Genomic DNA, 16789 nt, shown 5'->3' with positions numbered 1-16789 from the left:
GCCATAACTTCCTGTTTTCCATGAATTAGATCTCCAGCCTTCGGTTAATGATGATACTGGTGACCACACACTTCCGCTTGCTTTACAAGTACCTTCCCCAGACAGTGGGCTAAAATGTCCACTCCCCTATTGTTTGGTCCTGTAAACGAAGTTGCTTCTCCATATTCCATTAAGACTCGAAATATGCCCGTGATACTTTTAAAAGCCTCAATTCTTGACTGCAAACCAGATCTCTGGTTGAAGTGACCAATGGTAAAGGTCATTACATCCCAGGAGTCTGTCCAGTGATGCAAACCCATTGTTTTATGTTTAATTTTCCGGAGTGTCATTGTATAAAAGTACTTCATCATACTATATATCTGTTCGGTTAACGGACGTGCTGTTTCCACATTTGTATATAAAGCTTGCATTGCAGACTCAATCCTTCCTGTCACAAGCTGCCCGTTTGATTGAGGCATTCATATCCAGGGTCTTACGCTCCCTTACAAGGTGTGATAGCAGGATTGGGTGATGCTTACCCAGTGTTACTCGGGAGATGTGTACAGCTACACTCCATTTTATTAACGGGGTCTCCGTGATGAGGAGAGAGTTGCTCGTGGAGTGTCGTCATGGCGCTGTTGTTTATGGTCCAGCTGTCTCCTGAAACTGCAGTAGAATGACAGATGTCAAAAAGCAGATGCTTGAATAGCCGAAGACCGACGTCTTCGTGTGCCCGCCGTGCATCATCCACCTCTGCGACTACCAGCTTTGCAGAGTGGCTGGGTACTGCTGCTCATTTTCGGGAAAGCCACTCCGTATGGATGCTGGTTGGAGTTCGTAGCCTGCCTACCCTCAAACAAAGGTTCCTTCCACCTCTTGAAGATGTAGATGCGTTGTTATGGTACAGAATTCCCCTCAGTCAAGCAGAATTAGGAGAGAACTTCGTACTGTGGATCATATGCAGGCCGTCTGAAGCAGGTTCCAAGGAAAGGAAGATTAATGGTCAGTATGGTCTTATGTTTAATAAATGCTCTAAAATACCTGGAAATACTGAAATATTACAAGTGTTTTGTTATTGTGTTCAATCGACGTTGTTTAAGCCAAGGAAACATGATTTAGGGGAACAGACTGCCATAATATTTCCAGAGGCACATTGGCTCTCTAAATGCGTAGCTTGTATCGTTCGACTGTTGAATTGGCTGATCATGTGATGTCTGAAATGCTGCCGGAGGTAACTGGCCAACAGCCTTAAGTGGTTTTAATGATGTTGGTTCCAACTCCGACATTTAAATATGCCGTCTCTGTTTTCCTGCAGAAGGCCGGGATTTGATCCTGGCGTGATGAACACTGCAAAAATGCGATACTCGATAAAAACGTGCTGAGATATTCTCACTTTCTGCTGAACTAGTATTAATAATTTGTTTTTCTTTTTTTTTTTTTTTGCTGAAACTTATTGGTAAATCTTTCAATTATTGACAAATAGAGCACAGGACTGGATAAGAAATGAGGGTGGAGGAGGATCATAGCTACCCTGGTAAATTGGGAAATCTACCTCCTAAAGAAAAAGTACCAGTTACTCCACCTGAAGGTACAAATCCAGTTTTGTCTCACGACTGTACCCAGCAAAGGGTTTTTTTTTTTTGGTGGAATACGTAGGGTTCAGTATTTTCTGAATTTGCGGTCGTTTACCACCCAAACACTGCAAGTGTGCCATTTAACTGTAACCTGGAGGCATTTGGCACGTGCACCGTACAGAAGATCCGAGACGTGGGGAGACCTACCAAGTGCTGGATTTCATGCGAACACTTGCCTCAGAAAGATCTATTGTTTACGTTGGAGGCCAGTCCGCCTATAAACGCTTAATGCTTTTCGGTTCATAATTGAGGAAAATTGCGTCTTCAGGAAGAGCGTCGCACCATAGTCTCATACGATGGCAGAGCAGCCATATTAAGTGTAGGTTCATGTGCGGTTTAGGTGGCGAATTTGTTCAAAACTGGCCACTGGACTGTATGGTATTAAAACTCAGTCTGAGGCGTGTTATTGTTTTTCTATGGATTTATCTACTCAAGTTTTAAGACTATTTTTAAAGAGTCTGCTTAAGATCAATTTAATAATACGGAGGTAAAACATTAGCCTAAATATCAACTAAATATCGTGTTGCTCGCCAATCAGACTTAAGCTGTAGGCTGTGCTACCGAGTAAACTACATTAAAAATAGGCTATGCATATTTAAGATAGTTATCTAAAGTTTAACTTCATATCGGTAAAGTCGCTTACAGAATCAACCATATATCGACAAACTAATACGCTCTTGTGAGTATAAGTTGCGAAAATGTTCCTAATGTTTGTCGGCTCGTTCTTCCAGTAACATCCCACTTGCGGACAAGCGGCTCCCCGCAAACTTACTTGTGGGCAGAGTCAGATTGCATCACAGACAGGCATAAAAAGCCCTCGGAAAACACGGCGCAGAGACCTGCAGGTTAGTCAGTCCCTGATCGCCAGCTTACAGGCAAATTGAAGTTTGCTGTCATATCAAACGGCTCTTCTGCTACTACCGAGAAATGGAAATGCAAACGAAAGAAATGAAAAAAACTAAATCAAGTACTACTCCTTTATTTTCTAACATTAAGGTACGTCCTGTTTATTCCCTATTATGCATTAATTATAATTCTAATTGTTTTAATTGTTTGTTCTATTAGTTTCATTTCTTTTCAAGTGCATATAACAAATTCGTTGTTTTGTGGATTTACTGTTTTGTTGATGCTTTAAGTATATTTCTCACTTAATCTTTTTCACCGTTCTTGCAACTGTACGTTATTCTACCGTCCACGAGAACGATTCGCTTTGGGCTTGTGCTTAATGAGCGAAGCATTTAAGACCAGAGTAACAGAAGTGATGGATCATAATGTGCCCAGTGAATTAAGATGATCAATTATATCTATTCACACGAGTAATAAAAAAAATCATTATGGTGGCACCTGTTAATCTTCATTATCTCGGGTAGTTATGTCAGAAACTTGTTGAGACATAGTAGAACCAGTCCATCATTTGCACATAAAATCAAAGTTCAGCGCATCACATTGCACTGAAACCAAAACGAAACTCGCATAAACAAAGCTATTCACAGCCAGGTGTGAATGCATGGATGCGCGTATGCAATTTGTCCCTCCTTGCTGGTGCAACTGCCCAGCTGGTAATATGTGATCTAGGGCGCGGTGAGTCCTTCGACCTGGAGTGTGGATGTGGCCGCTTGCCAGTTGGAGTCCGGCGTGCTTTTGATCATATATTATTTAGTAAATATGGAATAAATTATTGCTGCAGCTTGAGTTGTATGAAATTAAAAGTAGGCTATATCTTTCGGAGAAAAAAAGTTTGCATGCTACGCAGGGTCTTACATACGGAAGAGGATTAGGGCCACTATGAAAATATTATTTGAATTCTGAAAAATTTCCCAGAATTCCGACTTTAATCTCAGAATTATTATTTTTTCTAAAGTCAGGATTCTGAGAAAAAAAGTCATCATTCTGAGACTAAAGTCAGAATTCAAATAAGTTCTTCATGGTTACCACCCCCACATCTAAGGCATATAACTTGCTTATAAACATAAGCTTCCTGGCGAGGCGTCAGTCGTCCTTAAGATACCGATTTCCTAAATTAGTTGCAGGATTAGACGACCTCCCGTCTTTAATGAGAAAATGTCTAATATGTACGGAGCTGTGGGAATGATGTTCTTTGGCGCTAAGATTACTCGTGGGATTTACACTGGCCATTACAAATCCAACGCCATAAATAACGTTTGTACGCTCTCTAGGATGGAGGAGTCAGAAAATTGCCGAGGTAATTTTTCTTGATATATTTCGGGCAGTTGTGGTCTGAAATTAGAATAAGAGGTCAACCCTTTTCTAACACCTGCAAAAACAGTGAACAAACTCGCCTCGCTGCCTTGAGCTCTGGTCTGTCATAACACAGTCACGTTGATATGCTGCGTTATTAAGGATATAGGAAGGATGAAACGCCGTGCTACGAACTTAAGTGACGCTCAGTAGGAAACAGCTGGATGATGTTTCTTTGCCAAGACGGAAGTAATACTCAGCAAAACACTCGGCGCATTTTTTCATCACAAAACTACATCCAGACGAAGTTGCACAAAGCCTTACCATTGAAGCCTTGCCGTTTTTATTGGATCTTTCGGCGGGGAAAAGGCTTCCTTTGAACTCACAATGGAAAATGTACATCTCTGCCAGTACTTTTTTTCTATGTTTCCATCCTTATTTTTTTTACTTAAAAGCACATTATATCTCTGGAGTGGGTGCCATGAACTGTTATTAATTTTTCTAGTTAAAATGGCAACGGGAAGAAAAAAAAAAGATTAATCAAATTAAAACGGTCTTCTGAGAAAACTTCTGATTTTCATCACGTCAGTATTCTTAGAATCCATGTCTTCGAATAAAACACTGCTAAGCGGTCTTAGCACTTCGCTCTCCCTTCAGTGTTGTCATTGAACTTCTAGAAGCTTCCTCTGCCTGTTTTCCTGGGCTTTGCGTACAGCCAGCAGACTTAGAATGTTGTGGCACGAACCTGTACCATCAGGAGTCTCTTTGACCGGATCTGGAGCTCAGGCAATCTCATTGATCTGAATTAGCAGTGGTTGCACCTTCCATGTAACCTGCAGTTATGTTGCAATGGCAGAGCTGTCCGGCTGTGAGGGACCCACTCAGATTCTGCCAGCTGCCTTATCTACTGTAAATGCTCATTGGGCCCGCGGGGGGGGGGGGGGGGGGGGGGACTAGTGGTTGCTAAGTTGGCGCCCCCTGAAAAGATAGCGGCCTTGGTGGGTACTTGTTGACTGACATCTCTGTCAAGAGTCGGAAGGTTATTTCCGTACTTGGCCAGAAAGCTACCGATTCCCTAGGATCAACTGGAGTCGCTTATGTGGTAAAACAACCTTGAAGTAACTCCCAGTCCCCTCCAGCTGATGAGATGGAGCAGACATCAACTGCAGTTTGGTGTCAGGGAGCAGCTCTAGCTGCTGGGCCTACTGGAGACTCCGATTGATGATTATTCGCTTGGAGAATTTCTCACTGACGCCTGACTTAGCCAGACTTAAGTTCAGGCTGACCCAGCTGAATGCAAATTTGACCAGCATGGGCCTGAAACCCATCTGAGGGCGAAATTCTCCTACCGCTGCCGGTCTTCACCAGGTTCACTGGTTAGATTACTTTGTTTCCCTGGGCTTTGGCTCAGTTGCTGTTGCTAAGTTTGAATAAATTGTAGCCAGCGATATCAGTCGAGATTAACTCGAGATTAACAATGCTGATATCTTGATTTTTGACAAATATCAGCACATGGCAATATGTCAGCACGTCCAGATGTAGAAATTTCAGATCCAGAGAGTACAAATCCAGACTAAGATTTTGTTTCAACTAACCAGATGCGGACTCTCTGACTGTGACTCTTTATACTCAACTGGCTGGTTGAAAGTAAATCATGGTCTGGACTTTTATTTTTTTTAAGGACCTGAAATTGCCACCTCTGTGTGCGTCTCTCATAACCGCACAACGTCCACGTACCATGTGATGGGCTGGCAGCCAGCATTCTGCTCAGACCAGGACTTTAGGTACCTCCTGACCAGGATAAGGAGTTAGAAGATGGATGTGCACTCCTTGGTCTTCTGACAAGCACATTTCCCACTCTTTGTAGACCTGTTTTTAAGGACTCCGATGTTTCAAGTACAAATGGGCATTAACGTGCAATTAAGGTTATGTAAACGTTTCATTGTCTTACGTTCAGTAGTACAGGGCAGGGGAATAGTGAAGTATCACAGCACATTCCAAGACCGAAAGAGACCGCAAGAGCGTTCTGTTTGGATGTCTTTTTTTTTCATCTGAAAATGATTCATTCTAGGGAGTATTTTTAACTCCGTGTGTTTGTTTGAAAGCATAACAATCTTAGGACAGGATGGGCTTTAAAGAAGCTGACACTAGGCCCCCCACGACGTCGTCAAGGCGACCGGTTATTGTTCTGTCTCTGAAGTTGGATTTCGGGATGCCGATGACTTTAGCGCATCAGCACACAAAGGGGAGCCATGGAAACCTGCTTCCCGTGATTCTTCTGTCCCAGCAAGACGTCAGGCAACAAAGAAGGGCTGCTCCCAAACCCCCCCCCCCCGCAGAGCCAGCAGCCTCGTCACGGATGCTGCCGCGGGGGTCCCGCTCCAAGCGCCTGACCTGACCTGTCTCCGCTGATCCGTCGGCCGTTTGCGGACAGAAGCGCAGCGACATCTGCGGTGTCCGACCTCCGGGCTTTATGGGGCCGTCAGGGTGCAGTTGCTTCTCTCGGCCGCAGTTCGTCGGTGCGGCCGCAGTCCTTTACAAAAGGGGACCTTTACAGTACAGGGCTTCATGAATCTCTGCGTCGACCCAAAAGCTGCTTTTTCTGTTAAATACTTCACTGATTTTGATTAATTCTGCTCGACACTAAAACTTTCTAGAGTCCTCTATCCCTGTAATATATTTTCCACAGTTGTTACCTTCACCCATGTAGGCCACATCTACATGAGTAAATGCTGTCACATTTTACACGGTTTTTTCCCCCCTCTGTCAAATACTGTTTATTTTAGTAAACAATTGGACAGATCATATTGGCTTAGCTACCAGCCTCTAACAGATCATAAACTGTACGCTCACTATAGCAAAGTATGTAAATGGCTTTAATGATCTATCCCTTGGTGCCCGGAGGGCTGCAATTTTAGCAAGAGTGTACATGTGGGCTTTAGTATGTACTGAATGCCAGACGACTGATTACAGAATTAAACAGAGGGCTTATTCTACTCTACTTGTTTAGTGTGCAACGGGCATGAAGGGTGGTTTTGGTTAACTGTCTGCATTGTAAATTTGGTCCAATTTCTCCTCGGCCTACTAGACGGCTCGCCGAGTCTGGGCCAAACGACCGCCTGTTTGCTGAACGTGCCCTTATGAAGTTGTGCTGTGGTAGGTGGATGTTGATACGCACTTGGGGGCTGCTTGGAGATTTCCATCCAGGCCCCAGGGTTCTGACTAGAGTCGCTTCCTTATGCGCTCTTCATTCAGGCCAGAGACCATGCATTACGGACAGAGCCTGGCCTCGTTTAACGCATTCCAGGGTAATTAAGGTACCGTAGGGATCTGGGCACCTGGGTCTTATGTAAAGACTCTGCTGTAGTGGCTGCGTTGCCCTGTTTTCAAGTTAAATTAATCAGCAATCCTGTGAAACAAATAGTACCGCAATTCAAAATTAGGTTTATTACAACATAATGTTTACATCCCTTGAAGTGATTATGATGCCATAATCATTTGCTCTATCTGAGCACATTATTTCCATGTCTCTATACTCTCTCTCAGTTTGCCTGTGGCCTCGTTGGAATGCGATCGCGATCTTAGATCTGGCAGCCTGCGGTCTTTTGAGGAAGGAAACCGAAATTGCTTCAGCACCCCAGCGAGAACCATGCGGATGGAATCCAAAGTTCCTTCCCATCCTATGAGAATGGTTCTTGGCATTTTGAAACAAGTCTGCGCCGCCCTGTGATGCAGTAACGATGACCTACTGTGGTCGGATGTGGACCAGTTCTTGTTGCAATGGGAAACCCTTCCACATTACGACTGTTTACACTTGAAACAAAAACACAAACTCACAGCCATAATGGATAAGTGCCATGTGACATGAAGGATGATGTTCTTCGTAGCAGGAAAGGCGTGAACTTTGTACTACAGTTGCTGGAATGTTCCCTGTTTGTTCTGCCATTTCAATGACACGGCAGATGTTCCAACAGCTAAAATCATTGATAGAAGTTCCTGTGTTGTAACCAAAGTTCTAATTTTATTGCACTAGTGAAGTACTCACAGTAAATGTCCTTTTAAATGTTCTCATAAAACAAATCTGAGGAACTGACAAACATAAAGCACCTGCAATTATGTAGCAGTATCAGTGAACACCTTGAATTATAGGCGTTTATCAAAGGGGTCAAGATATACTCAACTGCGAGCCACTTTGAGTAGTTTGTACCTGATTCTGGTGCAGATATCAGCAGTTTTGGGGATTTTCTGTGGTTTGGGCCCCTGGTATTATGTCATGAGACTAATGGTATGAGTCCCTCTTACCCCTTTTGGTAAGGTGGAAAGTTCAGGTCCAGAAAGTAAAAATCCACATCAAGATTTTCTTCCAACCAAGCAGATGAATAGTCTGTGTTAGTGACTTCTTTAACTCAGCTGGCTGGTTCAAAGAAAATCCCGGTCTGGATTTTTGCTTTCTGAACCTGGACTTCCCACCTCTGGCCCTGCTGCAGTTCTTCGTGCTCTGCCATGGCCTCCTGCAGCTGACCCAGCTGCTATACAGTGCCTACCTGAAGAGCAGTCTTACCACCATTGAACGTCGCTATGGTTTGAGCAGCTTCTCCTCCGGCATGATCTCCTCCCTTCATGAGGTACGGCGCCCCCTTGTGACCCTGCCTTCCACGTCGCACTTCTACGATGACTGGGAGGTTTAGTTCACCCTTTATTCTGGACTGTTAGCCACATGAAATGCCTTTTGTGTTTGTGACAATGTTCTTGCAAAGTTCTAACGGTGACAAGTTAAATCAATGTCATTTGCTCAGAGGTTAGATTATCTAACTTCCTCTTTGATAGCAAGCGGTAGTCTGGGGTGAAGATTTGGGTGCCGTTTGCCTCCTATTCACGGCCTCCCGCTGTGAGCTCAGCCTGACGGGTTGCACCTTCTCTTCCAGGTGGGGAACACGGTGCTGATCATTTTCGTGAGCTACATGGGAAGCTGGGTCCACCGGCCCCGGTTCATCGGGATGGGTGGCCTGCTCATGGCCCTCAGTGCCGTCCTGATGACTCTGCCTCACTTCCTGTCCGAGCCCTACACATACTCCGGTTTAGAGTGTGAGCATCGCCATGCCGTCTTTCTCCGCTTGTAGCTAACTGCTATCACTATGTCTTGAACTATTACCCTTTTCTTTTGCTGTTATAGCTAACACACAACTTTACTCCATACAGTGTTAATAGTCTGCTATTACTTATTAACTTGTCTTAGCTTAGCTGGAGAGCCGGTACTGTTTGTTTACCCTTGGGCTGGTGTAGAACATATGCATGAGAAATAAATGCCATGCTTACTGTTGTAGGTGGGTGGTGTTTACCGGCTCCTGGGAGTTTTACTTGCACGAAAATGTTCTGAAGACAGAACAAAAAGCTATTAGATCAGAGGGAGAACAAATCAGATTGTAAAGGAGGTGGGTCCAAGGAGAAGGCAGGATCAAGACATCTGATTGGTTGGTCCTGCTTCCTCCAGTTGCATGGACCAACCTTCTCTACAATCTGATTGGTTATCTCTCTTAACAAATATTTTTTTTTGTGTGCGAGTGTTTTCCATGACAGAGCAGAGCCCATCTGGTTTGCCGTTTAACAGTAAAGATGGATAGTTTGTATTCCTGTATTTTACCTGAGGAAGACTGCTGCCATATAGTGTCATTCAGTATACATATTTATTGGAATCATTTGACAGATTACTAGACGTTACCTGGTATTGATTAGCATCACCTGGTTATTTGAGTTGTCTGTCATCCACACTGTAGGATGTTTCTCACACCAAGTAAAGGCTTTGCTGTTGGGTAACTAGCTAGCAAGGACGAAAGGGGCCGTTTCCTTGCTCAGGGTGTTCCAAGCTAGCAGGCTGCAGGATCTTGACTTCTGGCTTGGGGGGTGCTTTGCGGAGCCAGCATTGGGTTTTTTTTCTTTTTTTTCCTACCCCCCCTCCCCCCTTACGTAAATCAGATAGAGACCTTGAGCTCTTCTGGGCTGAAAGGAGCCAAGGGGATTATAGTAGATTCTCAGAAGCCGGTTGTTTTGTTTTGTTTTTGTCTCCTTTTATTATGAGTGGTCAGAATGCCTTGGATGTCTGGAAGGTGGGTAGATATTCTGTGAGACCAGAACACTGGCTTCCCTGTGATCACCGAGACACGCGTGAACTTCGTGGGGAAAAACAAGCACTCCGCCTAAGCCGCTGTTTGTCTTCATCTTAAGTGCTGTTTATGATATCAGGCTGCCGTATCGGGGGCTGGTCTTCCTCGTGCTCCGACAGCCATAAAACCCGAATGTGCTGTCAAGGTTCAAGGCCGACGTTTCCCCCCTGTGTGCAGTAGGCAAGCTGGACATGTGTGAACCCGGGCGGAACAGCACCGACTCGGAGCGGTGCGACGAGGAGGGGACTCGGCGCCTGTCTGAGAGCGGGAACCTGATGCTCCTCATGGCCAGTACTCAGCTACTTTTCGGGATTGGCTCCGTACCCATCCAGCCGTTCGGCATCTCCTACGTGTACAACTTCGCCGAGCCGGGGAACTCGGACCTGTACATCGGTAACGGACCGCTTGGCTCCGCCGCCACACCTCGTCCACTTTGGCTGCACGTGCGGCCGATCCATCCTAACGTTCCCACGACCTCTCTTTCCAGCGATCCTCTTTGCGGTGTCCGTGTTCGGACCCGCCTTCGGATACCTTCTGGGCTCCATGGTACTGCGGATATATGTGGACATAGACAGAACGGGACCAGGTGCCGACATTCGTCCGTGAGGCGTTCAGTGTCTGGCGTTCAGTGTGTGGTGTTCAGTGTCTGGCGTTCAGCGGGTGCCCCAAAGCATTTTGTCAGGGAGCTAAGGGCCTTACGCAAGGGCCCAACAGAAATGCGAGTATTCTGCCAAACGCAGGATTTGAACCGGTGCCCAATACAGGCATGGAGACCCACCCTGTTCAACCAAATACCAGTTTTTACCTGCATATCTACCTATGCACAGACAAGCTGAATTACTACAATAAAGGGGCATTTATTCCTGCACCATGTTACACCCCAAGTTTAATTAATTAACCCCCCCGCAGGTTCTTACATGAATTTCTCTGCCACAGCCGAGGACCTGAACCCTGCCGACCCCCGCTGGGTGGGCGCCTGGTGGATGGGCCTCCTCATTTCCTCGGGGTGCCTCTTCCTCACCTCCATCCCCTATTTCTTCTTCCCCAAGGAAATGCAGAGGCAGACCGTAAGTCAACAACCCTTTGAACCTTCATACACAGGCTGCCCGCTCACACTTACATAAAAACGTTTTGGAAGATTGGATGTTTTCGCCATCTTTCTCTCCATGAGACTCAGAGACACGTACACAGATGACAGCAAGCTTGGGGGTTACAGTGTAGGGTGTAGGGTTCGTTCAGTTGATGGTTAAGGGCTCTGCTCAGGGCCCAAATGGTGGCATCAGTCTGCCAGCCCCAGGATCTGAACCAACAACCTTCCGACCACAGGTCTAACCCTCTGAACCACACACTGCCTCCATCCATCTACAACAAAAAGCACATGTTGTCATGCATATCCAGACATGGCAGGTTACGTTGCCTAACAGAATGTTAGTCATATTGGGAGCTGTTGTGAACTAATTCCTTGTTACAGAGAACATAATCTGCAGGATGACAGTGAGAATGATGAATGAAGGGAGCTACCTTGGATTAAGTAACTTTCGCTGCCTTGTGGTGTTTGATGAGCAAATAATACAAAAATGTAAAAAAGAAAAACAGACTCCAGAGTTCAGAGTCCAGATTTGTACTTTCCAACTAATTGCCGGAGGTTTCCAGTGTTTACGCCCAGTTAACACATTACAATGGGCCTGTCCGTAAAAATCATATCAAAGCGAATGAACTAGCGGATCACAGCCAAGGAACTCAACATGGACGCCGCCTTTAAAGCCAATAAATATTTTTGAAAAAAAGAGTTTCCCCACGCAGTTTCTTGCAGGAATGTTCCTTGAAATTTCACTTCTTTTTCGGTTCTGTTATTTGTTAGGCAGCTGGGCCCGAGAGCAGCGATTTGAAAACGGCCCAAAAGACGTCGAACGACTCGCTGATCGACTTCCTTAAGAGTAAGCTCTCCTCGATGTGAAGATTTGCACGTGCTGCGCCTCGATGTGCAGTTCGTTAAGCAGTTGAGCCCCAGTGCCCTGACCGGTATCTGACCGGCATCTGACCCCTCCTTGTCCCTGGCTGTCCCCAGTTTTTCCCCGGGTCTTCGTGCGCTTGCTCCTGAGTCCGTTCTTCCTGCCACTGGTCCTGGCCCAGTGCTGCTTCTCCTCAGTGATCGCCGGCCTCTCCACCTTCCTCAGCAAGTTCCTCGAGCTTCAGTACAGCACCACCGCTGCCTTCGGCAACCTTCTCATCGGCAAGTAGCTCATCCTCTGGCTTGTCTGTCAGTCGTGTTGACACTCTCCTCGAGCTGCACTCCAGAATATTCTGTTAAATGAGCCTTTCTCTGCTCTGTGAGCGGCTTAGTCCTTCTGATTGTCCCCCACCCCCACCTAAATATTCCATCTCCCCGTACCTCCTAACACAGGGGCCATCAATCTTCCGGCCGCGGCCCTGGGGATGCTGCTGGGGGGTGTCGTCATGAAGTGCAGGCACCTCTCCATGAAGGCCGTGCTCTGCTTCTCCAGTGCCGTCCTCCTCCTCTCCATCTTCCTGTGTGTGCCTCTTTTCTACATGGGCTGCTCCACCCAGGATGTCGCCGGGGTCAACGTCGATTACGGATCGGCGGATCGGCGTGGTGATAACAGGTCGGTTGGCCTGGGCAGGGGTGTCCATGCTTAGCACGTGTGTGTTGGGGGGGGGGAATAACAGGAAGGTCACCAGGTCAAACCGAAACGGCACGTTGCCACATCTAGACTTGAATCAGTCCTTAATGAAAACAAAATAATAGCAAAAGGTTAGTGAATCACAGGAAATCCATCAGAAAGCAGCTCATTTCCACAGGCCGGGACGTGTGGTCTTGGTGTGTTGCATAGGACAGCGACGTCAGCTCCGACGGGGGTCCACACAGACAGAGGAGCGTTTTCAGCGTGCTCACGTTCAGAAAGGGGTGGCTTCACGTGCCGGATGGGGACAGAGCTCAGCCCATGGCAGTAGGAGTTTGACAGGTAGTGGCTGGGTTTCCATGTGACATCTCTGACTGAGAGGCACAGACATAAGCGGCGGCACGATGCTCAGTCCCGTTACGAAGTGAGCTTGGTTTGCAAATACGCAGAAGGATCCCAGCCGTGTCCCGTGTCACCGGCGCTGGAGCCTGGGGGGAGCGTCGGGTCTTTTCAAGAAAATAGATGATTGAAGATTTGAAGGTTTGGTTCTTGTCGTGCTGCATGTGCGCAGTAAGATTGCGTTGCTGACTTCCGAGGCCGAAGCAATATAAATATGCAATTGATAATATGTAAAAGGGCCAATCAATACACAGAAGTAAACTGTATATAACAGTAAACGTATGTCAAGGTATTAAGGAAATCGATTATGAAGAAACAGACTGCATTACAATAACATGACAATGTGCAGGAGTGACAAGTGACAATTGTTATACGGTATTGTACAGTGCCAGCATGGTGGTAGCACATGGCACGCCTTCTGAGCCCCCGTAATCCGAGTTGAATACAGGAGGTAGCAATCCCTGGTTCAGCTGGTCCCAGAAGATGTGCCCCCCCCCCCCCCACACTGATAAGACCCCCCTGGTGGGGCCTGCAAACACGTAGTCACGTTTCCGCAAAGCTTTTGATCACATCATCCAGAATGCCACCAGAGAAAAAAATGTTTATAAGATCTTGCAGATCTGTTCCCCTCTCGAGGACGGGCGGCAGTTTTTCGTGGCGATCTCCGTGTTTCGTCCAGTGCCTTTTTCTTTTTTTTTTTTAGCTACCAGCGGGAACAGAGACGATGCCACAGGCTCTCTGGAAAGAAAGCAGGGCTGAGTTCTCCTTCTCCCCTACATAGATCTCATCCGCTTTGCATCTCGAACTGCTCCTGCCCGGACACCGCATTCAACCCCGTGTGCGGCTCAGACAACAGGGAATATGTCTCCGCCTGCCATGCCGGCTGCACCACCTACTCCTTGGACCCCGAGAATCCGCGCAAGGCCCAGGTGAGGGACCGCGGCGGCCTGCCCTCGCTGACTGATCGGAGGCGGGGGAGATTTACCGCCCGTAAATCGCAGGCTGCTTCACCATCCGTTCAGAATGAGGTCTCTTCACTGACCCGTTGTAACCCAGGGAACTTTGTTCCCAATCAAAACAAGGTTGCTTCATCGACCAGGCTGAGCCAAAGGGTTTAACTGACTGATAAGACTAATTGCTTTACTCACCACCCAAAGCCAGGCTGCTTCACTGGCAAATGAAAGCCTCATTAATTCTTCGTGACCTCAGAAAATCATACCTCTCCTTAGACCTTGAGGAATTATTTACGACTTAAAAAGCATAGACTCCGGAATTCAGAGTTTGAAATTAACGTATTGAGATTAAACGGTAACTAACAAAGGATTGTTGGTTCTGATCTGCCACCGGTGAGATTTTCTCTCGGAACAAAATGTACCAGGACGAATTGGGCTCCGTCGGATTTAATTAGCTGTTCAAAACAAACACCGGGTGACTTATCACGCTATTTTAGATGCGATCTGTAAAGGTAAAAAAAAAAGCTCCGAACTATCAGTATGCCATTTAAAAAAAAAAAAATTCTTCGAAAGTTTAAATCTAAGTGTCTCCTCTTCTTCCTCTAGGCTTACAATGGCTGCCTTTGTATCCAGGATGGAGACAATGTTGGCAGTGTCCGGCCGGGTTCCTGTACCAACAGCTGCCCACACTACCTCCTGCCGGTCATGTTCCTCATCTCCTTAGCTGGCTTCATCGCCGGTCTTTCCCACAACCCCATCTACATGACGGTGCTCCGGTACAGTCACGCCCTCCCCTGTTCGGTGTAGCATTAAAGGGTTATAATGAAGGTCCAGGCTGCTGTTCTGCTCTCTGTTCGTTCTCCTCTTACCTAACTACTACTTCTACTAATTCACTAAATTGGTAGCTCTCTACCACTAGCCAGCTCATTGCTACCTGATGTTCCCTACTTAATAACTTTTGCTGTGGTGGCCCATAGATTAGTTTGCCTATAAAGATGCCCCATTCCCTGCACTGTGACAAGGCGTTGCATCTTATTATATTTTAGGACGGCACCCGAAGAAGAAAAGTCTTTCACAATAGGAGTGCAGTTTTTGATCATGAGAGTCCTCGGTGAGTCGCAAGTGATGCGGATTTTGAAATTGCATTTGTTTTTATTGGGCTGTTTTTGTTAAGTTAACAAGTGGAATAGACTGACAGATGGTATAATCTCTGTGTGCCTTTGTTAGATTCTGACTTTTCGGAATAGGCTGACAAGTTCTCGAGAACTTCTCATGAGGAAACCTGTGCTGAATGGAAATTTGTGTTACATCTCCCCCTAGTGTTGATAAGCTAATTTCAGCTCCATTAAGGATGCAGAAGTGAATGACCAATTAGAATATGAACGAACCTACCTAACTGGAGATATTGGTTTGTCAGGAACCACGTTCACTCTGGTGCCCTGACAGACAGACAGACAGGTCCAGTTTACAGTTACACACTACTTCTGATCTAATAGTTGCAAACTAAAAGTCCCACTGTACAGTCTCCCGAGAAAGCCTTGAAAATGATGCTTAATTTTTTTAATAAATGCCCAACTCTTTTTGAGTACTGAAATTACACAACTGCCTGAGCCTCTGTAGACAACGATTTTGCTAAAGCAAACCAATGAGTAGGAAATCTCATAATGAAACCTTCTCCTCCTGCTCCCAGCCTGGTTGCCAGCCCCGGCCATATTCGGGATGGTTATTGACTCCTCCTGTATTTGGTGGAAGCAGACATGTGGCACAAAGCTGGGCTCCTGTGGTTACTATGACAACAACCTCCTTAGAAACAGGTAGGACTATGCCGCTCTGTGACGATGCGTCCTGCGAAGGAGGTCACCTCAGAATCGAACGCCACGGATTGAAGTACGAGGTGGGGAGATGAATTTCATTCCTCTTTGTGCTCTTACAGGTACCTGGGCCTCCAGGTGGCTCTGAAGGTCATGGGAATCTTCTTCCTGGGCATCGTGAGCTGGAAGGTACGGCATGTCAAGGACAACAGCTTGGAGAAGAATCCAGAAGGTCTTTTGTGATGCGGGCCCAGTTCTTCTATAAGGACCTTAACTTTGTTCTGCAAGTCCGTGGCTGTTGCGGGTCACGGCTCACATCACCTTCCAAACCTGTCCTTCTTCGAGGAGGAGGAGGACAACACTTAGCTCAGTAGGACTTTATTGAAACACGGGCACATGCATCCTAGACACCAAATGTAAACATGCCATGTGGAGCGACCCCTCACCACGCTTAAGGTGACTCATGTATGATCTGCTGCTTGATGTATAAATTTTGACGCTCAAGGTGCACCAACATGGAGGGCGATGTACCTGATGTCCAGAAGGCAGCCTGTTTGGTCATTTTGTTGCTCCTCTCCTGCCTCATTGGATTTCTCGTGGCAAGAAGCGTGTTGCTGTTTAAAAACGCTTCTACTCTTCACGGGGTTCCTAAATGCCTTCCACGTACAAACTATTTTCAGGCTCACTTTAACTTTAGAAGGCAATATCTGGATGTCACAGTATAAATGATCTCCATCACATGCCAGTATACCACCTCTGTAGCAGACTACATAGCTGTATGTATATAAAGTGTACATAATATTTCAGGAATCTATACCGTTCTGTATTTATGCATTTTGTTTCTGAAAGCTATTTTTATCCACTGTTGTTTTTAAACCTGTACCTCGGCATATTACGCGTGTATCGGATAAAAGAAGGATCACAAAAGGAGAATGCAGCGTATTTATTGCAAAGACTGATCCTGCTGCATATGCCCGTATTGGAAGAATCCTTAATGTTTGTTTATCTCTA

General features: G+C 46.2%; 1 protein-coding gene across 1 annotated transcript; it reads left to right on the top strand.

Annotated features, from left to right (window-relative positions):
• Positions 1-1629: 1629 nt before the first annotated feature.
• LOC125716352 (solute carrier organic anion transporter family member 2A1-like) lies at positions 1630-16705 on the top strand. The gene is made up of 14 exons (XM_048988553.1): positions 1630-2609; positions 8300-8437; positions 8738-8897; positions 10151-10366; positions 10461-10559; positions 10910-11040; positions 11835-11910; positions 12042-12206; positions 12378-12597; positions 13796-13943; positions 14574-14743; positions 15014-15078; positions 15658-15781; positions 15901-16705. The coding sequence occupies exons 1-14, from the start codon at positions 2541-2543 to the stop codon at positions 16019-16021; spliced, it is 1902 nt and encodes a 633-aa protein (XP_048844510.1). The 5' UTR covers positions 1630-2540; the 3' UTR covers positions 16022-16705.
• The last annotated feature ends 84 nt before the right edge of the window (positions 16706-16789 follow it).

The sequence above is a fragment of the Brienomyrus brachyistius genome, chromosome 21 (assembly GCF_023856365.1).
Source record: "Brienomyrus brachyistius isolate T26 chromosome 21, BBRACH_0.4, whole genome shotgun sequence".
In the NCBI taxonomy this organism is placed as follows: domain Eukaryota; kingdom Metazoa; phylum Chordata; class Actinopteri; order Osteoglossiformes; family Mormyridae; genus Brienomyrus; species Brienomyrus brachyistius.
Note: the sequence above shows the minus strand (reverse complement) of the source record. Positions and strands in the feature narration are given on the sequence as shown.